The 21,740-nt window shown below is 38.7% G+C and overlaps 1 protein-coding gene across 2 annotated transcripts in view; it reads right to left on the reverse strand.

Moving 5' to 3' along the window:
• CC2D2A (coiled-coil and C2 domain containing 2A) overlaps positions 1–21,740 on the reverse strand; it is a 47,981-nt gene that overhangs the window by 568 nt on the left and 25,673 nt on the right. Inside the window, exons 19-36 of one of the 2 annotated variants that reach the window (XM_048941085.1) lie at positions 21,140–21,278; positions 20,253–20,456; positions 17,074–17,166; positions 15,632–15,723; positions 14,092–14,259; positions 12,414–12,519; positions 11,001–11,110; positions 10,791–10,887; positions 9,469–9,567; positions 7,538–7,714; positions 6,898–6,918; positions 5,868–6,071; positions 5,328–5,417; positions 4,380–4,493; positions 3,353–3,487; positions 2,173–2,295; positions 1,598–1,656; positions 916–1,093 (exon numbers count right to left, since the gene is read on the reverse strand). In XM_048941085.1, coding sequence (XP_048797042.1) covers positions 916–1,093; positions 1,598–1,656; positions 2,173–2,295; positions 3,353–3,487; positions 4,380–4,493; positions 5,328–5,417; positions 5,868–6,071; positions 6,898–6,918; positions 7,538–7,714; positions 9,469–9,567; positions 10,791–10,887; positions 11,001–11,110; positions 12,414–12,519; positions 14,092–14,259; positions 15,632–15,723; positions 17,074–17,166; positions 20,253–20,456; positions 21,140–21,278 — 2,209 coding nt within the window. The remainder of the gene's footprint in view (positions 1–915; positions 1,094–1,597; positions 1,657–2,172; positions 2,296–3,352; positions 3,488–4,379; positions 4,494–5,327; positions 5,418–5,867; positions 6,072–6,897; positions 6,919–7,537; positions 7,715–9,468; positions 9,568–10,790; positions 10,888–11,000; positions 11,111–12,413; positions 12,520–14,091; positions 14,260–15,631; positions 15,724–17,073; positions 17,167–20,252; positions 20,457–21,139; positions 21,279–21,740) is intronic. The other variant, XM_048941086.1, reaches the window with a different exon arrangement.

Here is a 21,740-nt window from a genome sequence, read left to right on the forward strand (position 1 = left end):
ATGGAGATTCTCTCTGCTGCCCTGAGGAGATGCAATAAAAGGGTGGTTTTGAATTTAAATACCCCCTTTCTATTTCTTACACTCTAGGTAGGTTTCTGCAATTTTTCCTAACTGCTGAAAAAGGTTGAGTTTAAAGTGAAACTGTTTAGAAATCAACTAGAAAAAAAGATGTGTTACTGAACAAAGAGCATAATGTTGCTACTTCTTTGCCTCTTAACTGGAGAATACTGTTCATTGTACTCTGCTGTCTGGAAATGGGAGGTGGCAGACATCTGTCCATAAACATTTTCAGGCAGGAACTGAAACCTCAACTCATTTTCAAAATTTCATTTCCATCCAGTATCCCTGTCAGGTCTGCTTTACGTGAAGGAGCAGAAGGAAGGATTTATTTTTTAGAACAGCCTTGAGGGATGGGTATGGTGTATTGGCTACAGTGAATACTCATGTACATTCTGTCTTTTAAAGAGCAGAAAACTTCAGGAAAACACACTGTTGAATGGACTTTTGTGCCTTAAGTTTACAGTGCCAGCTTTTTACCAGCAAGACTTGAGCTCAGTTGTACCAATCAACCTATAAGTATCTATAGTGCTACAACTGTCAGAAACTTTGTTGAATATAGTAAGCAAACTGCACTGTTCTTCTGCTGCTGTACCACAGCAGTCACTACCTCCATTCCAGGCAAGTATACCTGTATTTCATACCCATCTCTTACATTTTCACATGGAGCAGACCACCACTACTTCATTTTGTAAATGTATTGATTTATCTTTAGTGTAACAACTTGTGGCTTTCAGTAGAAGAGGGAACAAATAGCCTAGGACACAGCTCATTACCCCAGGTTGGGTGATCCTTCAGGTCTTCTATTTCCATAACACTGACACATACAATACAAATTATTTATATGCACAACTGTACCCTGTAATCTCCAAGCTGCTTTTGCAGCTCTGCCTGATGGTCATCTTCTACATCTTTGCCTTGGTTTTGTTCCAGCAGAGGCAGGAAGTTACGTAGGGTGGAGGTACAGTATCTGTTCCAGCGAGTTAAATGCCTTGGTCTCCATTCCATAATCTTCTCTTTTAGTATCTTTTCAATCCTACAATAAAATACACTTCTTATTGCAACTATATTCTTTACTCAAACTCTGACCTGATCTCACTTGACCCACTTTTTACAGTTTGAGCAACACAAATTACCTTAGTTAAACTTAAAACTGCCTAAAACTACAAAAAAAAATATCACATAGCCAGTGTAGCTAAATTGTGTCCCCATGCTTAACAGCAAAGGGAGAGCAGGGGCCTGCACACATTTTTAGCCTATGCTCTCACAGCCTCTTAAACTCCTACACAATTTTAGCTTATTAGGAAACTATAGCAGTACTCAATCAGTTCTTCCTATCTGATGAACTCTGTTAAAAGAAGAGAACTTAAAAAGACCCTTAAAAATAGTTTAAGTCATTCTCAATTCCTAGACAGCATTTGAAGCCCATTTTTAGCATGTTGGGATGAATGTGCTTGAGAAAGGTAAGAAGGTGCGAAGGTGCTCCACTTGGTGATCACTCTTTCCCTTTTGACAGCAGTTGTTTTAGTGGAAGGATTACCTGCCCTGTAGTTCCACTGCAGCAGCCTTGTCTGAATGCTGATACACCAATTCTTCAGGCTAGCAAAGTAAAACACCCTGATATTAAAAGCACGATCTCTAACTGTACAACTCTGTAACTTAATTCAGGCATTACTATCTTGACAGTTAATGAACAGTTGACAATTATACCAAAATGATCTATACTGTAGCAAAGACATAATAAAAACATTGGGTGGATATTTGTGTGATGTTTTCATTTTTTCCAGGAGTAAGCTTCAACTACTGCTTACAAATTCCATTAATTGTAGAGGAATTCCTGCTTGTTTATTAAGGACACAGACACAGCTTTCTTTAGGGTTATGTTAAAGATTTGTCCCAGTGTTTAGCATTGTCCTAAGCTCTTATACAGGTATTTAAAAGATAACAGCTGTGCATTCATTTTGTATAAAAATGTTCAGTATTCCTACTTTTGAATTTTAAAGGCATGGAAAAGTCTTTTTAAAAGCTAGTTTTAGGACAGAAGGACGTTTAATCACAGCAGCCAAAAGAATTTAGTCTGTCCTCCCATTAAGTTGGTTATAAGTGTATTAGTACCTGAACACTGCAGAGCCCAGGGTATGGTAAGCTTCTTGAAAAGAAAGGCTTCCAAAGTTTTGGTTTGCTGATATCAAAACTTATCCTTACTGGAGAGTCCCACTGTTGGATATTAAACCAAATCTAGAAGAAAGCAAGTTTGTTTTTAGTATACAGTCACAGCTGTGGAACACATTACTTACATGGCAATAAACTACTCTGTAATCTTGAGCTCCCAAACTAATCACCATCCTGTATTCATGTGAAACAGGGCAGTCGTGTTTGTCACAGCCAAGCTGTCCAACTTCTGCATTCTCACGCCAAGAGGGGGGTGGTGCTGATCTGTAACATTTTGTGCCTGCAGGTACCTACAGGCCTTTCACAAACTACTGCTAGGATGCAAGGTGCTCTAATAATTAATACGGAACCTTTTGCATTTAATAGTTCTCCTTACAACCTGTGTGATGCCACATCGCTTCCCAAGCCCTGGGGCTGGGCTTGCAGTTGGTTATATGCTGCTGGCAGGGCACCTGCTCAACCACAATTTGCTGTGGAACTGCCTGCCTTGAAACTTTGTGCTGTGTGCTGTAGTTCAAGGTTCAGTGATGAGGATGTTGGCACTGAAGTTTTTAACTTCCATAGGTATGGAAGAAACAGCTAAGTTTTTCTTCACTAACTCTGCAGGTGTTGCATCAGAACAAACCAAACCAACTGGTACCTGGAACACTTTCAATAAGAGATGGATGCTTTTAAAATAAACATCCTTTAGAATATGCTTTCCAAATTCATTATTTGTGTTGAGGATTAAACCCCCAGGAAATAATTAAAAATAAACAACTAACCACTTAGAACACATGATATTTCAGAGAACTTCTACCCTGTCTGTATTCAAAACAAAATAGTAAGTGTTAGCTGCATCTGGGTGTGCAGTGGAAGCCTGACTCACTGTTCCCTTACAGTGGATCAAAAAAACCCTGATGACCAGACTTCTAAACTCCTCTTAGTTTCCATCTGAATAAAACTCATGGATTCTTCTCTAAGCTCCCATTGTTTCCTCAGTTTCAGATTTTGCAGTGTCACTAATTACACTGATGCTGTTCTAATATTAAGCTGACAAACACACGATACAGAAAGTCAAGAAAAATGTCTCGTGCCCAACTGTACGGCATGCAGCTGTGGGGGAGACACAGAGCTCACTCACGTTATCGCAGCTGATCAGACAGTACACGCTTTGCAAGGGGCAGAAAGTATCATAGTGCCTGTAAAAGCAGCCAGTGCTGGGATTCCAAATCACATACTGACTTTGTTCCAAAGTTAATACGTATGTGGTTTGTCCCTAGAAAGGAAAAAATACAAGATGCTTTAGAACTGTCTTTAATGACAGTATGCTGTGCATTGTGTGGAATATTACGTTTTTACTATTGAGATAATAGTATGTTTTTGGCAAAATCCTGAAAGAATGCACAGAATAATGTGTCCTCTGTCTCTTCTGTGGCAATTAAATGTTAACATGCACCACCTTCAGCCATTTGAAAAATGCAAATTCTGAAAATATTTAGTTCAGCTTAGAGCCAATGGGAAATTCTATACCCAGGCACATTTAATGTGTGCCACTTCAGCATCAGCATGGCCTCCTTGGCTGGTACCACAACACAAACCCAGGCAACCTCTGACTAAAGGACTGCTCTTAGGCAGCACAGTTCACACCTAACCCACCAACCTTCCTCATTCAGACACAGAGGGAATAGAGAAAGAAAGATCAGGAGCCCCTAAACTGCTTTTTCACTCACTATCCCACATTCTCCAGGTACTCTGGAAGTAGTAGGAATCCTTGGTGATCCCCACTCCATCCCTGCCACCTCTCAGCCCGTACCAGTCCCACCCTAACTGCTACTGGCTGTGAATCGACTCAGGACATTCTTCCAGCATTCATATGTGCCCAAATCCAGCCAAGGTTTACAGACTGTACTGCACCACAAGGACAGCAGCTGCCACCAGGCTGAGCATGAAAACAATGGGTGCAGAGAAAACAACCACCACAGATTGTATTTCTACTCAGAGAAGCTGCTTCTCTCTCCCTCTCTTTCTCTCTCTCAGTTGAGCAGCACTGGTGTTAGATTACTGCCTGGAAAAGTGTGTCAGCAGGAGACAATTCTATCAACTGATGGGAACCAAAGACTTCAGAGAATGAGAATTAATATTCTGACCAAATGAAAAAATCCTCTTACCTCAGGAATAGCATTTCCAATGACAAGCCAGGCTTTCTTCCCCATACCAAGAAAATAATTACACAAGAGCACGGCATGTTCTTCCTCATCCCCCGCCAGAAGATCAAGAAATTGCTAATTGAGGGGGGAAAAAAAAGGTTTCTATGTAGTTATAATTGATGTTTTTGGCTTATAACATTTACTAATATTTCCTAACACTTCTGAAGCTAAAAACTCCTCTTGAATGTTTGCAACTGATCATAGTTTTTATTAGGCACTGTTTCAACATGCAGAATACACAGAGCAAGTGTAAATGCTGTGAAAATCCATGATGCAGATCTGAGATATTACAAGGACTGAGGTCTTCTGGGTTATTCTGCATTTCTCACTGTCCTGGTTTCAGCTGGGATAGAGCTTGTTTTCTTCATAGCAGCTGGTATGGTGCTGCATTCGAGATTTTTAATGAAAACAGTGGTAACACACTGATGTTTTGATTACTGCCAACAATTACAATTTTGTTTATTTATTTTTAAGCACAATACCATGTTTTCTCTGTGGTTCCTTAACATTACAGTGATCCATTTCCTACACATACAAAACTACCTAAGTGTAGTTTTAAAGTCTCCATCAGTCAGCATCCTTTCCCTTGTGCCCAACTAGCTATTCTGGGTTGTTTTATAAGGGAGAAAAACAGGAAAAGCTTAAAACTCTGAAGTTTTCTTATGGTCATTCATTAGATTGGAAATATAAGATTGCAAATAGGACAAGCAACTTTGCTCAAACACTGGTCCTCAGATATTCTGCTTTAAACAACAACAAAAATCACCCCTTACAATCATAGAATTCCAGAATAGGGTAGGTCTGAAGGGACCTCCAGAGTTGATCTAGCCTAACCTGTTCCAAAAGAGGGACCCACTTGCATGTCATATCACATTCATGAGGATAAAAACTGTTTAATGCATTACTTACATCTGAAGTACACCACAGGTCACAAATTCCAGCAAATGAAACACTGTCTGGCAAAAAGGGAATCAAAGCAACGTATCGAGCCACCAATTCCTGAAAAAACAACAAAAAAAACCCAACCAGAACGAAGTTCCAGCTCACTACACCGACATATATAAAGGCTGGTAAGACTTGAAGCACAGTGCTGTTTCCCCAGACACCAAAGATAAAGCACTGACTAACCTTGTTATATTATCAGATAACTTGTTTCAGAATTTAGCATTTTCTAGATCACAATTAAAAACTGCAATTCACTCCCACTGAGACTTGCCATAAATTTGTTTAAGAGACAATAATCATTCATATATTTATTAAAAAAAAATAAGAAAGCATGATCACGGGTACGCTTCCTGTTTATCACACACAGATAATCACTTTGTATTTCTAGTTTTTCCTATGAACATAAGTGTAGCTGTACAGCAAACATAACATTGGTATGAGTGCACACAAACACATTCCGAAATCTACAACCCAGAAATGCCACCATCTTTTTTAAACACTTACTGCTGTTGTCTGAGAGCTATTTGGGAGGGCATCAAGGAGCTCTTGGGGTGGATTGAGAGGCTTGATGTATCTGGTAATAAAAACTGTTTTCCCGTTGAGGTCAATTACAGTTGTTAGGCACTGACGGTTTGGAAACTTCGACGTACATTCAACTTCATATTTTTCTGCTGCTTGAAGCAATTTCTCATCTTCTTGGGTGTCAAACTTCGAAAGACAGAATTCATGTGAAAATAGTTTTATTGATAATTTGGACTCAGGTCTTTCCTAAGTTTGACCTTACTTCACCATTTGCAGCAGCATAAAAGGAGTGTGAAATCCTTTCCCAACGATCCTTTCAGCTTCCCCTGCATTACATATATAGGCTCACAGACATATAAGAAAGCTCCAGGCAATGGAAAAAACCCAAGCATTACTTATATTACTTATGAACACACAGTGATCTGTGTCTAAAGGTGGCTTGATTAAAGCTCGACAAAGGCAGTGAAAGTTAGGCCAAGCACACTGCAGGGGTGACTAACATCACATCCTAACACTCCACTACAACCACAACCGAGATGATGCACAAAAGCCCGGTCATCTTCACATGAACATTGCTGGGACAGTCCAGCACAGTGTCAAAATATTTGCAGAGAAGGGCCAGGACACTTTCATTTAGATGTACCCTTACTATTCAGACTGCTCTCAGTTTTTACAGCTTCTAGCTGAGCTTTTCCAGAAAGTGTTTTAGTTCAAAATCAGTTTCAGCATTTGCTGCCCTCCAAAGTAAAGAGAGGCAGAACAGCAGCACCCTGCAGGCAGATCTCCGTGTCAGAAAAGGACAGACACGAAGGTGATTCTTAACCATAGCTAACAGCTGAAACATAAAGCTTTGAGAACTTTCAGAATTCCATTGTAGTAATTCACTGCAAATATCACTGACAAAGAATGTCACAGTAAAGAAACACAAACTGCAAAAGGAGTGCTGCAACACCAAGCTTAATCTTCAGCAGGGAGTAACAGCAATCTCTCAGTTGATTTACTCTATTAATACCTTCTTAAGCATTTCATTCATCTACAGGGATTCAGGAAGGACAGCAGAAAGGAAAAATAGGTAAAGAAATAAAATGAAGGTTGAATGTCTCTAGTAAATGACCAGCACAGTTCTACAATGCAAAAAAATTCAAAAAAAAAATAACAACTACTCCTGTTTGCGATTGAAAAACATACATCCTTACTGATGTATGATCTCCAGTTAACTGCAGAATGCTGTACAACATGGCAAGAACACTCATTTGATGTTTAGAAGTAATTCTTTCAAGATCTGGAGACAAGTATGAAACATTCAAAAACAGCATTTATTGTTTAGTACTATAAAAACAGAAGCAAGAAATACTGTAAATAAACTTGCCACCTCCTTTTTGCCCATGGCTCACAAATACAGGTATAAATATTTTGTTGCTAACAGAAGTAAATGAGAAAATTACATGCTCAGAGACAGTGAATGCAAGTTTGCTTATTTCGCATGCATTCAGTGTCCATCTGGTTTACTGGTGAATACAGTTAAATTGAACCAAGCTAAAAAACCTGACACAGAACACTGCAGTGTACGAAGCCTAACTACTTACATACATTTCAGTAACTGCACCACTGCAAACAAATGGCAAGGATACGATTAATTACGGATTAGTTACCTTTTCTCTGACTGACTCTCCAGGAACCAGCTGTGGTTCAATGGTAATGAACAGCGTTATGTAGGAGCCCTCACTCAGATGTCGCACAGAATCATACCCTCTCTCAATGCCCAGGTTCTTCTCTTTGCTGTAGCCAAGGAGTACCGGAGGAATATTCACCTTGAACGTACCATCAATCTATAACACATGCACACAAGCAGTAGCACACACACATTAGCTACCTATAGCAAACAAACAAACAAACAAACCCAAAACATTTCTCTTAAGACCAAAACGCGAAACTACCAAGTCTTTCAAAGTGCTGCTCAGTGGGAAGGGAGAAGACAGTAAGTTATGACCACACACACATGTAACTGTTCTCAGTGAACACTGATAGGCATGCAATCTTTTTCTTTCTAGTGCTTTTTACTACGTATTTTCAGTCTGCTGGTGAGTCCCAGCAGCAGTGTTGTAACACGGCAGTGTTTACTTGGAAAACTGACAGAATGGAAAAACACAGATTTGCAGCTATTCTTCTGAAGGCAGCAGCACACCATAGGCTTTTGCCTGGGCTTGAGTGATGCTGGGCATTATACTCTAGTACCTCATAGGTAGGCACCTTCCAGGCAGAAAATGCTGATGCTTCTTGGATGCAGTTGGAACTGGGACCATTCACAGCCAGTTCCCCTAAGAAGAGGGCTCTGGCAGATCCTGTCCTGCACCTCCTTCTGCAGCCACAAACAAGGTAAGCTCTTTCAGAAAGGTCATATCAGAAAGGAGCTGGCAAGCCCAGCATTTGCTCAGGCAAGACTCAAGAGTACACAGCCTGAAGAGGAAAGCAAGAAGATTAACCTCTGGATTTGAGCAGAGTTCCGATACCATTTGAGGCAAAATTTAAGGCTGTTTAGGATATGCTGTATATGAAGAACTGGCCATAACAGTGAGTGTCCTTGCTTCTGGACAGGATGACAGCCATTGGGAAAGACATCAGAAGATGAACTGATGACTCACTGGGCTAGCTCATCAAATATTTAAGAACAAAATTAGGTTTTGATGAGGAGAAGATTAAATAAATCACTCAGTAATTTCCATTATGATACAGTAGAACAGGATGAAGAAATAGTTCATTTGCCACTGCAGATTAATTGCTAGATACACCTTGTTATTACTGCTGGAGCAATCACATTTTCAACTTCACTAAGAAGTGTGAAAAACGTGCCAGGAAGAGCTTGCAGGCACTCACAGTGTGCACAAGGGCTCTCAGACAGCAACACCTTCTCAAAGAGTCAGGAGTGCATCTGACAGCAATTCTTAGACTATCTTGTACTAAAACAGAAAGAGCAACAAGTACCACAAAGAGATGCTACTGTAGCCACCAAACACAGACTGTCTTTCACTACGTATTGATAAGCAGTTTGTTAAAATGTCTAAGTCTGTCCACTCTCAGGGCTGTGAGCAGACACTTCTCAGGGGGATTTTGTACATTCAGCGTGGGATGTTTCCCTGGAAAGAGTAAAGAATCTTGTTCTTTGTTTATTGGCCTGTAACAGTGGAAGGAAGAAAGGAGGAAAAGGTGAAATTTGAGAGGTATGAAAAAAGAAGAGTCAGGTCAAGTTTTATTTAAACATTTAGCAAGGCAATGCAGTACCAGGGATCTCAACAGCTACTGTCAGAATCACCTAAAGAATTTCCATTTTTAACATTATTACTGAAGAAAACCAGGCAGCACTGTCAGCACAGAAATACGTTTGTCTGTCTTTGCTCCTTCCCAGTGTTGAAGTCATTGGCAAATATTCACCAAATTTGACAAAATACAGCAGTTTCAAAGATACTGCCAATCAATTCCATAAAGATATACTGACAAGTACAGAGAACATAATTAAATCTGACTCTGCATTGCCAGCCTCTCTGCACTGTTTTTAAGAGAAACATTTCAAGTTACTGACACTTACCCTAGCCTGAAAATATATTGTAGTAAAGGGAATCTTAACACACCCCAGCCAGTGCCTCTCGACACGAGTGTGGATACCACTTCCTCTGTCACGATCATCCTGTAAAAAAGTTGGGCAACGTAATTTGTAAGACAACTTCATTTCCTTTCATTCCATCAACAGCCTCATCAGGGCATGAAAAAAATCCTAAATTGCTTTTAACAATTTAACTCACTAGCAGTGTAAGTTCAGCTAGTATTATGGAGGTAACTATTGTGCGTGCTCTTCAAGCATGTCAGGTGCTGCACAAAGCTGTCATGGTCAGTGATACAATGCCACTGCACTTCAGGCTTCAAGTCTTCTGTAACTTCCGATGGAAAGCTTAAAAATTTAACCAAGATTCCACAAGAATCAATCCACACTGTCTAAATTGATCTTCTCATGACATCTTTCACTGCAATTTAAAAAGCCTTTAAAAGACCTTGAAAAACTGTATTCAAAACTGAATGAAAATTAACTAAATACTGTGGAATTAAAACAATGTTTTCATGTGTACTGGCTCTCTGTGATTCCCAGATCCAGTTACAATCAGCATTTAAGTTCAAAAACAGAAGAATTCCCTGAATACTTGAGTGGCATCTGAATTTCTAGGTTATACTTTTTCCCCTCCTGCTTCATCAAATACCATTTCAGTTTTGAAGGCAGAATTCAGTTCTTGGTAAGATGCACGTAATATTTACTCCTGCATTATGTTCTCAAGAATGTTAAGTGCAGCTATTTTTATGCATGCTGAAATGACTGGGGAAAGCTTTCACTGACTTCAGCAGGCAGAGGTGTTTCAATACTGCTTCAGTACAGAAACAGTTTTTCACTAACAGCTAGAAAAATAAAGAGTAAGGCAGAACAAAAAATGGTAGATGTTAAAAAAATGCAGGCCCTTGGTAAGTCATCTGGCATGTAGTAAAAACAAAACAATAAAAAAACACCCAAGCAACCAGAAGAACCTGCATCAAATTTAAGAACAAAATTAAGACTACTATTCATACACTAACTCTCAATTTTACCACCTCTTAAGTCTTAAGACAGATAACATACAGATGCTGACCCTCAGCAGCAGATTATAATGTACAAAATTAATTTGTACAGACAAAAGTTAGCTCTGCAAACACTGCTCCCTTGAACAACATTGCAATACTGACTAGACATAACACAATAATGAATAATGAAGAGAAAAAGGAGGCACAGGAGGGCGAGAGCTGCTACACTGAAAAGTCTTATTCTGACAAGTTCAGGAAGTTTGCAATATTCAGGACAAGTACACTGTCCTTCAATTATGAACTCACCTCTGTAACATCATGTAGTACTTCATCAAAAATATTAATGAACACCTCATCCTTCACTGATTGCAAACTATGGGTGCTGTAGTCTCCATTAGGAGCTCTGAAAAAGTTGAAAAGAAGGGGTTTGAACAAAGCAGGAGAACCCTGATAAAGCCATGTGTTCAGACTGAACTGTTACCCCTCAGAAAAACATTGGATTTCATTTTGCTGTACCTAAATGGAAACTCAAGTTCCTCATTCCAGTTGGGGTTTGGGCCGTCTGCTGTTGTTGTCCGACAGACCGTTCGCTGAAAAGAAACTTCTACAAATGGACGGACTAAAACCTGTACAGAGATCCAAACAAAGGAAGCTTTCATCACAACGTGCTCACTTACATGCTTTTATGCATTCAGAAAAAGAAACCCATACTTTGTGGTGGTCACGCAGGTCCAGCCCAGACGTAACACTTCGCTACACCTCAAACATTGCACTTTACAGGCTTCTAAGCATTTATGAAGCTTTTAAAATAATTCTGTATGTTAGCATTTCAAGAAGGTGATGTGTACTCAGAGTGTTTCATATTTTATGTACACAAGGAAAACAATTTTTTCCCCAGCTCCACAGAAACTACCGGTTAACTAATCATAGAAAGAGACTGAAACAAACGTGATTCAGTAACCAGTGGAGAAAAGTGTCCCTGTATCCTCATATTGCAGATAAGCAACTTCTACCAGACACAACAAACATCTAATTTGATTAAAAATGCATTAATGGAACATTTAATTAGCATTCAAATGCATATGACAGAACTTATGCCAGATTTTTAAGATCTCATTTTGAAGAACATTCTAAGAACAACAAAATCCCCACCACAACAAGCTTCCATCTTCATTCAGAAATATGCTGAATCTAGTTATCAACAGCAAGCAAATGAGTTTTTAATATCAGTCCTACTAACAGCCATGCTGGTTTACACAAAGCGTGCAGCAAGGCCAAAGTTCAGACAAGTACAAACATACAGCAGAGTCAAAACACAGAAGCATCAGGCCCTCCCACTACTCTTCATGACTACAAATGCCTTAAGATAAAGGGACTTTCCTGAGCCTGTAACAGATTTCCTTTATGGCACCTTCCAGTACATCATTCTTCCAAATACTTGTTCAATGTCCACATCAATGGAAGCAAACCTCTTTTAGCCACAGTATCTATCTGCAAATTCTTTGTGCACATCATACCTGCTGCATGAAGAGTTACAATTTGAACCCAGCTACTCCCAGCTTAATTTAATGATCCCTCAGTCTTCTAATAAAAGCATCAGTGAATAGTTAATCCCCATCCAAATCTACCCATTATTTTCTGCATCTCAATGTCAGTCCTCCTTCTCCCCTATTAGAAATCACTGTTATTCTACCTGAAAAGCCCTACCATTTTTCACTGCACAACAGCCACTTCACATTTATGACAACCTCATCATCCTTCTCTGAACCCTAATGCACTTAACTATCTTTCTGGAGATCAAGGAGTGGGCAAGCCTACCTCACTAACAGATACTTTTCTGATGATGTTACTGCCTGTAAAAAAGGAGAAATGCTCACAACTTCATGTAAACAAACGATTGTTACAGATTTAATGAGTTTTAGAATATACCTGGTCAAATGCCCAATCTGCATTGTTGGCTAGGCTCTGAGCAGATGAAGAGGCTGCAAACATCTCATTAAAGGATCTGGAAGATTTGGATGGTTGTTGAAGTTTGCTGTGAAAGGCAACAGACAACAACAGTGTGAAAAAGCACAGAACTTATTACCAAACAGGAAATCTTCACATCACGTATTAACCAGACAGCGTTCTGGAAATACTTCTTGTATCTTCATATTTTGACTTGAACCTAGGAAAGGTAATTATTCAATCAAGTAACAAGAAAAAAAATTGCCAGAGAGGGTAGAGAGCATATGGCTCTTGTAAGCATCGTTGTAAAAGTACTCAGTGCCTCAGGGCTCTCTTCTGACAAGTTTATAATCCCTCTCTCCATTTTTTTTTTGCTTCCCCTGGACAATCACCCTGAGCTACAGATTTTTCAGGTTAAGGAGATGAATCCCTGAAAAATTCATAAACTGGATAGACTTCACAGTACTTGTGGCAAGTCTCTACAACAAAATTAAACCCATATGAATACCACACAGATGGTGGCCCTGCAGTGAAATAAAATAAATGTTAACATGCTTATTTTTATCTTAACTTTTTTTTGGTAATAACACCACAATAGAGATTGTAAAACAATAACTATTCATTAAAAAGCAGCTCAAAATAAGGCATCTGATAATAAAAAAAAAAGAACCCAAGGGGTTTTTAAGCCATTTTGTAACACCAAACCAAAGTTTTTGTCTTTTCCCTCCTGTTAATGTATTTCTAATATGAATCCCTTATTTCTCAGTTTGACCTTATTTACAGAAATTCAACAGAACCTCTATGACCTTAAACAGATTTTTTCTAAAAAAAAAAAAAAAAAAAAAAAAAGCAGAAGTGCTAAATTAGTTAGCTAAATGCTAAATAGTTACTCAGGATGAAGACATTTCCCAATTAAACATAAGATATATTCACTTTGGGATGAAGAAACACAATGCTAATACACTGCTTCTGAAACTAAACCAGACTGTCAGAACTCAAACATCTCTACATAACACAGCATAAGGCTTTAGAGATGTTGTTTTAATATGCTAAGTGCTGTGATCATCTGAAAATTAGCCAGGGCCAAACCTACATCCATTTGTTCCCTCAAACAACCAAGTTCATGAAGTTCTTGAGAAGATCACCACACTTGTAAAATCAGGAGGTAAATACAAAATGAAAACATGGAGTTTTAAATGTACATATATAAAAATATATATACAAATAAATATAATAATATATAATAAATACAAATAAATAAATATATATAACATAAATATATATATATAAACATATATATGTTATATTTAAGATTTTACGAATTAAGATTTCCTTCAGTGTTTAAGACACACCTAATCCAATACTATTCATGATACAATGTTGTCAAAGATGTAAGTTACCCTCCAGACTGTTTTCCTTAAGCAAGTATGCAGTTGTAAAACCATTTCTTGAATTCTGAAGGTGTTGATAAATGATCATACTCTTCTAAAAACTTAGAAAACAGCAGCTTATCTAACAAGATAAACCTCTATGTATTTTATCATAAGGATCAAAACAACAGACATGGCTGAATTTCTAAACTAGCTACTGGAACTTCAGCTGCCTTTAAACAGTAGAAACCACAACACAACCTGCACTGAAAACAAGCACTGAAGCATACCTCGTGACTGGTTTTCTCACTGGAATATCATAAGCTCTGATGATGTTCACTAACAGCTTAATGTCTCCATCTGATAAGTTCTGTGCTGTGACCTTCTTCCTTTCCTTTCTTCTTGGCTTTAATGGTCGTTTCGGCTCTGCCAGCTTAAAGAGGCCAAGTCCCAAAATGCTAGCAATCATAAAACAGACATTTAGTCATTTTTGCACAGAATCCAGAATTTTCTTGTTTCCATGACACACATGCAAACTATGCACTAACAGAAAAAGGAAACACACGCTGTTAGTGTCATACAAAACTCTAAGAAATGTCTAAATCTTTAAATAATTTAGTACTACGCAATCCAGTTCTCTTATTTCACTATTTCCAACTTAAAAAAAAAAAAAGAATTTAAAAGCACTTTTTTTTTTCATTTTTTTTTAATTTCCAAAACTAGGTAAGATATAAATAAGACAATTCAGGACAGATCTAAACTACAGCTATAAACGAGGTATCTAGTAGATGATAACAACCACTGCATGAAATACATAAGAAATCTAATTACACAGCTATGTACAGGCTACAGAAAGAAAGCAGAATGAATATGCCACAACATACCCTGGACCCTCAGAACTTATAACCCAAGGCAAAGCAGAACCAAAGGGAAAAAAAAACAAATAGGAAAGGAATAAAAAGCAGATACATGTTTTTACACGTCACTGATATTAACTGCAAAAATACCTGAATGACAGAAGACATCCCAAAATCTACTTTAAAAGCTGATACGCCAACAGCACCATCCCCTTACACATGATAAACAGCCTCATTAATTACTTCTAAGATAAAACCATGGGTTACTGCAATCTCACTAAGCAGACACTTTAAACAAATAATGGTTTATTTTAAACTCACTAACTGCATGGATTAACAAGCAGTATCCAATACAAATCTGTATTCACAATAAGAAAACATGTCAAGCATTTGACCTGAAGCGACTTCAAAAGCTGACTACAGTCTCACTCAAGTTTTTCCATTCAGTAATGTGAAAACACGAAGGAAAAACCCGCATGAGCCCTGTTTCACAGAGCAAGTCTTTGCATCTCCAGCAGGTGGGACTGTTTAGTTTTATACTGAAGTACAGCTAACATGTTCTGAATCAACAAGTGCGACGTGCGTAAGAGGGAACACGAGCAACTTCTATGAGAAAGACAAGTGTCTGCTATTCATGACTTATGCAGATTAAGTCAGTAACACTAATTAAGAATCGTCATTGTGGTGATTACTCAAATTTCAAAACTATGAGATTTGTAACAAAAATTCAGAGCCAGTGCATGTGCAATCAAACAAATCTTAGAGGAATCATTGCACAAAGCAGCGACGTTTCTCACGTATCTCTATATGCCGTTAGCTTTCAGAAAGTAAGCAAAAATCACTGCTGCAGTGACAGAACAACCACACTAAACATACAGTATCTCATCAGTTGGTCCTGTCAGTAGACTGCACAGAAATATCAGAGACAACTTTACAGCAACTGACTTAGAATCAGTGAAAGCAGTTCCTTTACCCCAGAGTAGGAATCTCCTCTTCACTGACCAGGTCAGAGAGAAGGAAATGGTGCTTTGCTATCAGGAAACGGTTAATTACTGATTCTCGAACCTGTGAGTGGGAAAGAATGGAGGAAGAAGAGACAAAATGAAACTCTAATCCCAAATCAGTGCAAACACTTGCATTTTGTCTACTACAGCCAAATTCCAGAAACATATTCTTTATTTTTTTCCTCTTTGTTGAAAGAGTCATGTCAAGGAATGTTTCTACCAGAAACAATTTCTTCTCTCATTACGTAATATGAGCTTATTTTACAAATACGTTTCTGTGGAAACACACCAGCTAGCCACACGTAAACATATGAAAGCATACATCAGAAAAGCAGAAAATCAATTTGTATCTGATTACAGTTCATCAGAAACAATCTCAACAATAAACGTCACTGACAGACATCTCCTTTGGGCACCTACATGAAGTTACAGAAAAGACTGCATAGAAATCTGCAGTATTTATTATAGAGATTAAAGGCAACACTTTGGACTGTGGGACAACCAGGGAGGCCTGTGTTACTAACCCTATGGTTTCAAATAGATGTTCAAAAATTCTCAGCTCCTTTCATTTCTGTGTTGAGGTAACAGAGTGAAGCAGAGATGAAAGCATTCCCTCCTCTCTTCTCTTAACAACTATGTAGAAGCAGGGTGAAGGAGTACTGCCTTTGGTCTTTTATTTCCTTCTACTAAGGCTAGTCAAGTCTTTACATACTGTTCTATTATAAGACTAGCTGCAGAAGGACAGTAACAAAAACTTCCAATACACATCTTCTTTCCTTTCTTTAGAAGTTCTCATTTAAGTTGCAAAACCATTCATTGTGCTGAGGTGGCACACTGCATTCACTGACTGCATTTCAGACTGACACGAATTTCAGACCCAACACCAGCAATCTCATTTTCTAGCATATCTGACAGCATATATAAGCATACAACATCCAAGTGCTAATTTTAAAAAGACCACTTGCATTTATCTAAGTGACAAACAGAGGTGTTACTACATGCTATTTAACTCCTGCTGTACTGCCATCCGGTGCACTGCATAACCATGTTTCAGTACACAAGGAAATATCATGCAAAGCACATGGGGCTGACACAGATGTGACAGCTCATTTACAAATTATTTTTGATATTACCATACTGCGTCCGGGTTTTAGCACTGACCTGATGATTTAAACACTCTCCATTGTCTTTTATGATGAGATTCTTTTAGAACTACTATTGCTAATAAGAATTTTTTTTTGTCCAACACCAAATCAACCTTAATATTAGTTTTGCTGGCTGGCTGGGACTTTATCTCCCTTTCTACACTGCCGCTGTCTGTCTTCAGCATTCCTGAAGCATTCAGCATCCAAATACAGCAGCAACACGTAATTTAGAGAAATACCATGGATTTCTAATTTTTGCAGCTTACCTTTTGCAGATAGCTGGCAACAACGGCTCTGCGTGCATCCAGGTAATGCTTATTGTCAACCACATCCCTCTCGTGTAGTCTTTTCTCATATTCCTGAAATATTTACTACAGTTTGTGATTTGATAAATATCCAATGCTTGAACACAAGAAAAAAAAGGCAAATATTTCATTAATATTAATGTGTGGATCAAAGTAAACAAAAACAGATGGCAGACATTTAAGGCTATTTTTAATGCTAATGTATACAGTAACAGCACTGCACAACTTCTATGCATTGAGAAGAGAACTGCCTTAAGATTCATGTGCTTTAAATCACTTGGAATAACTTGAAGATTTCCCTCCCTTGTTCTAAACCTGAACTTCCACCTGCTTTTATAAGCTGAAATTCCATCTCAACCAGAAATGGTTCCTGCGACTGCAGCTGCAGTCAGATGAATTCTTTACAAATAGAAGAGACAGGGGATTCGTGGACAGTGACCTTTCATTTGAACTGTGGGAATTTTTTTGCTATGAAACAATTACTGAGCTATTTTCAATCTGCACTCAAAAAATAAAGAGATTCAACAGCATAATAAAATCTTCAGTTGTAGACAGTGAGAAAGTGAGGATTTTGATTTGCCTGAGGTTTGATCAAAGAGCCCAACTGATGGGCTGAGATGAACACTGATCCAGGGTTATGGTTACTGCGTGCTGCACCTCAAAACTACAATGAAAGCAATACTGACAAGCAACTTTTATTTGCAAATGTAGGAGAACATCTCACGAATTAAAAAGAAGCTAGAAGCACTCAGTTTCCAGGTAAAATACAGAGTCTTGAAGTCTAAGAGTGTCCCAGGATTGGTAGCTTCACAGCTGTCACAGATTGGTTTGGCTTTAGAGCCACAGATCCCAGCTGTCATACAGAAGCTACTGAGTGAAATTTACTTTCAGGACTGGCTCTGTTTTCTTTTCACCCTATCACTAGGTTCCTGAAGGAAGCAGTAATGGCTCCCCTCTTAGACTTGTCTGCTTAGGATTAGACAAACTCAGCAGGTTTGACTTGCCTCATGAGGAAGAGACTAACGGGCAATCCAGGATCTGCCCACAGCTAGGGCAGGGACAACTGCAAAGAAGACAGGGTCAAATTCTTTTCTGTAGTACCATGTAACACAACGAGGGAATACAGCCAGCATATACAACATCAAAGGTTGGACATGGAGAAAAAAAACAGACAAAAAATCACTAGAAGGCTACTGCAGCACCAGAACCAGGTGGACACACAAGGGCTGAGGAATCTCCTACTTCTCAAGACTTGGCTAGCCAAACACATAGCTGACCTCACCTAGTCCTGGCAACAGCCCCATCATGTGGAAAACAGGATGATGAACACCAGACAATGCTTTCCACAGTATTTCCAAAATTCTACAAGTTTTTATATTTCTTTGCTAAACAGCTAGTAAACCAACTAGGAAAAATACCGCTTTAAAACTCAGTTTTGAAGATCACGTCATATAAAGTGAACTTGGCACAGGTGACCATGGGTTTAATTCAACTCACTCTTAATGGGAAAAAAAAACAAAACAACAAAGAAAGAATTTCTTAAATTGAAATGAACAAAGTTAGTCAATAAAAATCAACTGGAAGTCTTTATCAAAGGTGTACTGTGTTCTTACATAGAAGGTAAAAAAACTAATATAAAATTTGAAAATGAGAAATGCTCGTAGAAAAGAAGCCAGATCTGACTGAATTACTAAAGCACATTTTAAAAAGATATAATCCAAAAGAAATGGAAGAAAGGAATTGTTCAGAGAAATTCATACAAGGTACAAAGGAACAGCTGCCAAAATTCAAGATGATTCTGATGCTGAGGAGGCAATGAACACACTAAATGCTATGTGGTCATACAAACTGCTAAAAAAAAAAACCAGAATGTGTGACTTAACAGTAATAGCGGAGCTGAGATTAAATATAACTGACGTACAAACCCAATACAGAATCACAGAATCACCCGGGTTGGAAGGGACCCCAAGGATCATGTAGTTCCAACCCCCCTGCCTAGCAGGGCCACCAAACATACACATTCAGATCAGGTTGCCCAGGACCCCGTCCAACCTGGCCTTAAACACGTCCAAGGACGGGGCATCCACAACCTCCCTGGGCAGCCCGTTCCAGGGCCTAACCACTCTCCTAGTAAAGAACTTCCCCCTAACATCCAACCTAAATCTTCCCTCCTTCAACTTAAAACCATTTCCCCTAGTCCTGCTGTTGTCAGCCCTTTTGAAGAGTTTACTCCCCTCCTGGGTGTAGGTTCCCTTCAGGTATTGATAGGCTGCAATGAGGTCACCCCGCAGCCTTCTCTTCTCCAGGCTGAACAAGCCCAACTCCCTCAGCCTGTCCTCATAGGGGAGGTGCTCCAGCCCCCTGATCATCTTAGTCGCCCTCCTCTGGACCCTTTCCAAAATCTCAATGTCTTTCTTGTACTGAGGGCTCCACACCTGGACACAGTACTCCAGATGGGGCCTCACAAGAGCCGAGTAGAGAGGGACAATCACCTCCCTGTCCCTGCTGGCCACCCCTCTCCTGATGGAGCCCAGGATACCATTTGCCTTTCATACATACAATACATACGTATTCATACGTACATACATTCATACATACAATACAAACGTATACAAGGCATGTGAGTAAGATAATTAACCCACCCTGTCCTTGCCTGTCTGTTAACTGGAAAAAACGTACCCAAACAGAAGTAATTGCAACATAAACTGGAGTAAAACGTAAAAAGGTTTTAATACTCAGCATCACCGCTTGAGCCCCGTGAAGTGAAGAATAGTAAAGAACTAATAAGCATAAACCTGAACAACCTCTGTACTACCATTCTGTATTTGAAATCACCTTTAAAAGAAACTATTTTAGAACATCTGTTGCCTACAGTAGTTGCTTTGTTATATTCTTTTGCTTCCACAATATAGCTGTGCAACCATTTCCTTTGAAGGAAGCTTTCTTAATTAGATTAAAATAACACCAGAAAAAAAAAACCTGACAGAATATAATTCCCATTTTTTAAATGTCAGCAGAGCTGTAGATTCTTTAAGGGCCTAACTGACTTACAAGTCAAATATTAACATCAGAACTAGAAAAGAAAGAGGATGTTTTACTAGAGGTTGACATACTCGATACAGTTTCAGATAACAACTTACCTGGAAAAGTTTCTCACTGATTTCTCGTTCATGTAAGGGGACTTGCTTATAGTTTCGGAACTCTGCCACCTCCTCATTCCTGAGCTGCAAGAGTCGGAATCTCTTTGATCTATTAAATTCTTCATCAGAAACAAAGTTAAATTCTTGCTGCAACTGTTCCAGTCTGAAGAAATCAGGAATATTGGCCTCTCCACTACTAGCGATCTAAATCAGGCAAAAAGTTATTACTCTTTTTGTACAAAGCAAAAGAAGTCTGTAAAATAACTCTTGCAGAGTCTCACATGCATATTGCAAGAATGTTCTTGTTCTATGCAGAAGCAGTTAGGATGGATCAAACTGAGAACTAAACGTGCAATGTTTTAAAGCAGGCTTTTGTAGGGCAAAGAATGAGGACACAGAATACCCTTTGGAATACTGTAAAATGCTATCTGCCCTCACATAAAGCACTGAAGGGTAACAAAATTCTAACACAGCAGAGTGATCCAGGAAACTGTACTGAAAAGGCGATTCTTTTACGCAACTTCAGCTACATAAACACCTCTCCAATGTGATGTTTAGCGAAGTCTCAGCTTCTGCAATAAACTAAAATTTGTGCAGCCTTGACTGATGAGCAAATTCCTATTTAATACATACAAGTGCAGAAGAAATACTCCTGCACCTTAAAGAAAAAAAAAAAATTATATTATATTTACATTTAGGTATGTAATTAATCAGCTTGCATATTCTCTAATACCTATTTTTCACCACTAGATATCTACTGAACTAATGGATTAATGAAGCATATTTTTAATATGCTTCTTAACATTGACTCAGGTACATTCATCAACTTAAACTGGAACTGGTGTTTCACAGCTCTATTACCCTACAGCTCTGAAAAAGCCACTTACCATAATCATCTGCATCAGAGCTGCGTTGTTTGGGTCATTTGGATCAAGTTTTGTTTCTGCTGCCCACTTAGCCAATTTCTTCATGTCAGTTAAGCCCGACGTGCCAATGGATGCAATAGCATCAAGATTTTTTAAAGCACTAAAAGACAACAGACAGAACTAGTATTAGATTAAAAACAAAAACAAAACTAGTAAGAAACCCCTATAACCTGAAAATAAATTCCGTTACACAACTCTTAAACTATAAACCTATAAACTCAAGGAAATCTTGCTATCCACTCCCCTACCTGCTCATTTATGGTGCTATGCCATTTTTCACTTCAGATGAAATGAAGTAATTCCTTCTGCCAGCACAGTGTAGAACAATTGACTGAAGTTAAATTAATTGTACACAAAGCAAACAAAAATTAACAAAACGCCAGAAAAAAAACACAACCACACAATCAACTCTTCAAACAGCTGTGATAAAGAAGAAACATCTTTAAAACCTGCATAGGTTTTGTGATTCTGCTTCCAAGACATGCAGACGCAAAAGTAAAGCTATGCAGCTGAGGAAATGGTGAACCACTAGGGAAAGTGAGGCAGAAAGATGCAGGAACTG

Source organism: Lagopus muta, chromosome 4 (assembly GCF_023343835.1).
Source record: "Lagopus muta isolate bLagMut1 chromosome 4, bLagMut1 primary, whole genome shotgun sequence".
NCBI lineage: Eukaryota > Metazoa > Chordata > Aves > Galliformes > Phasianidae > Lagopus > Lagopus muta.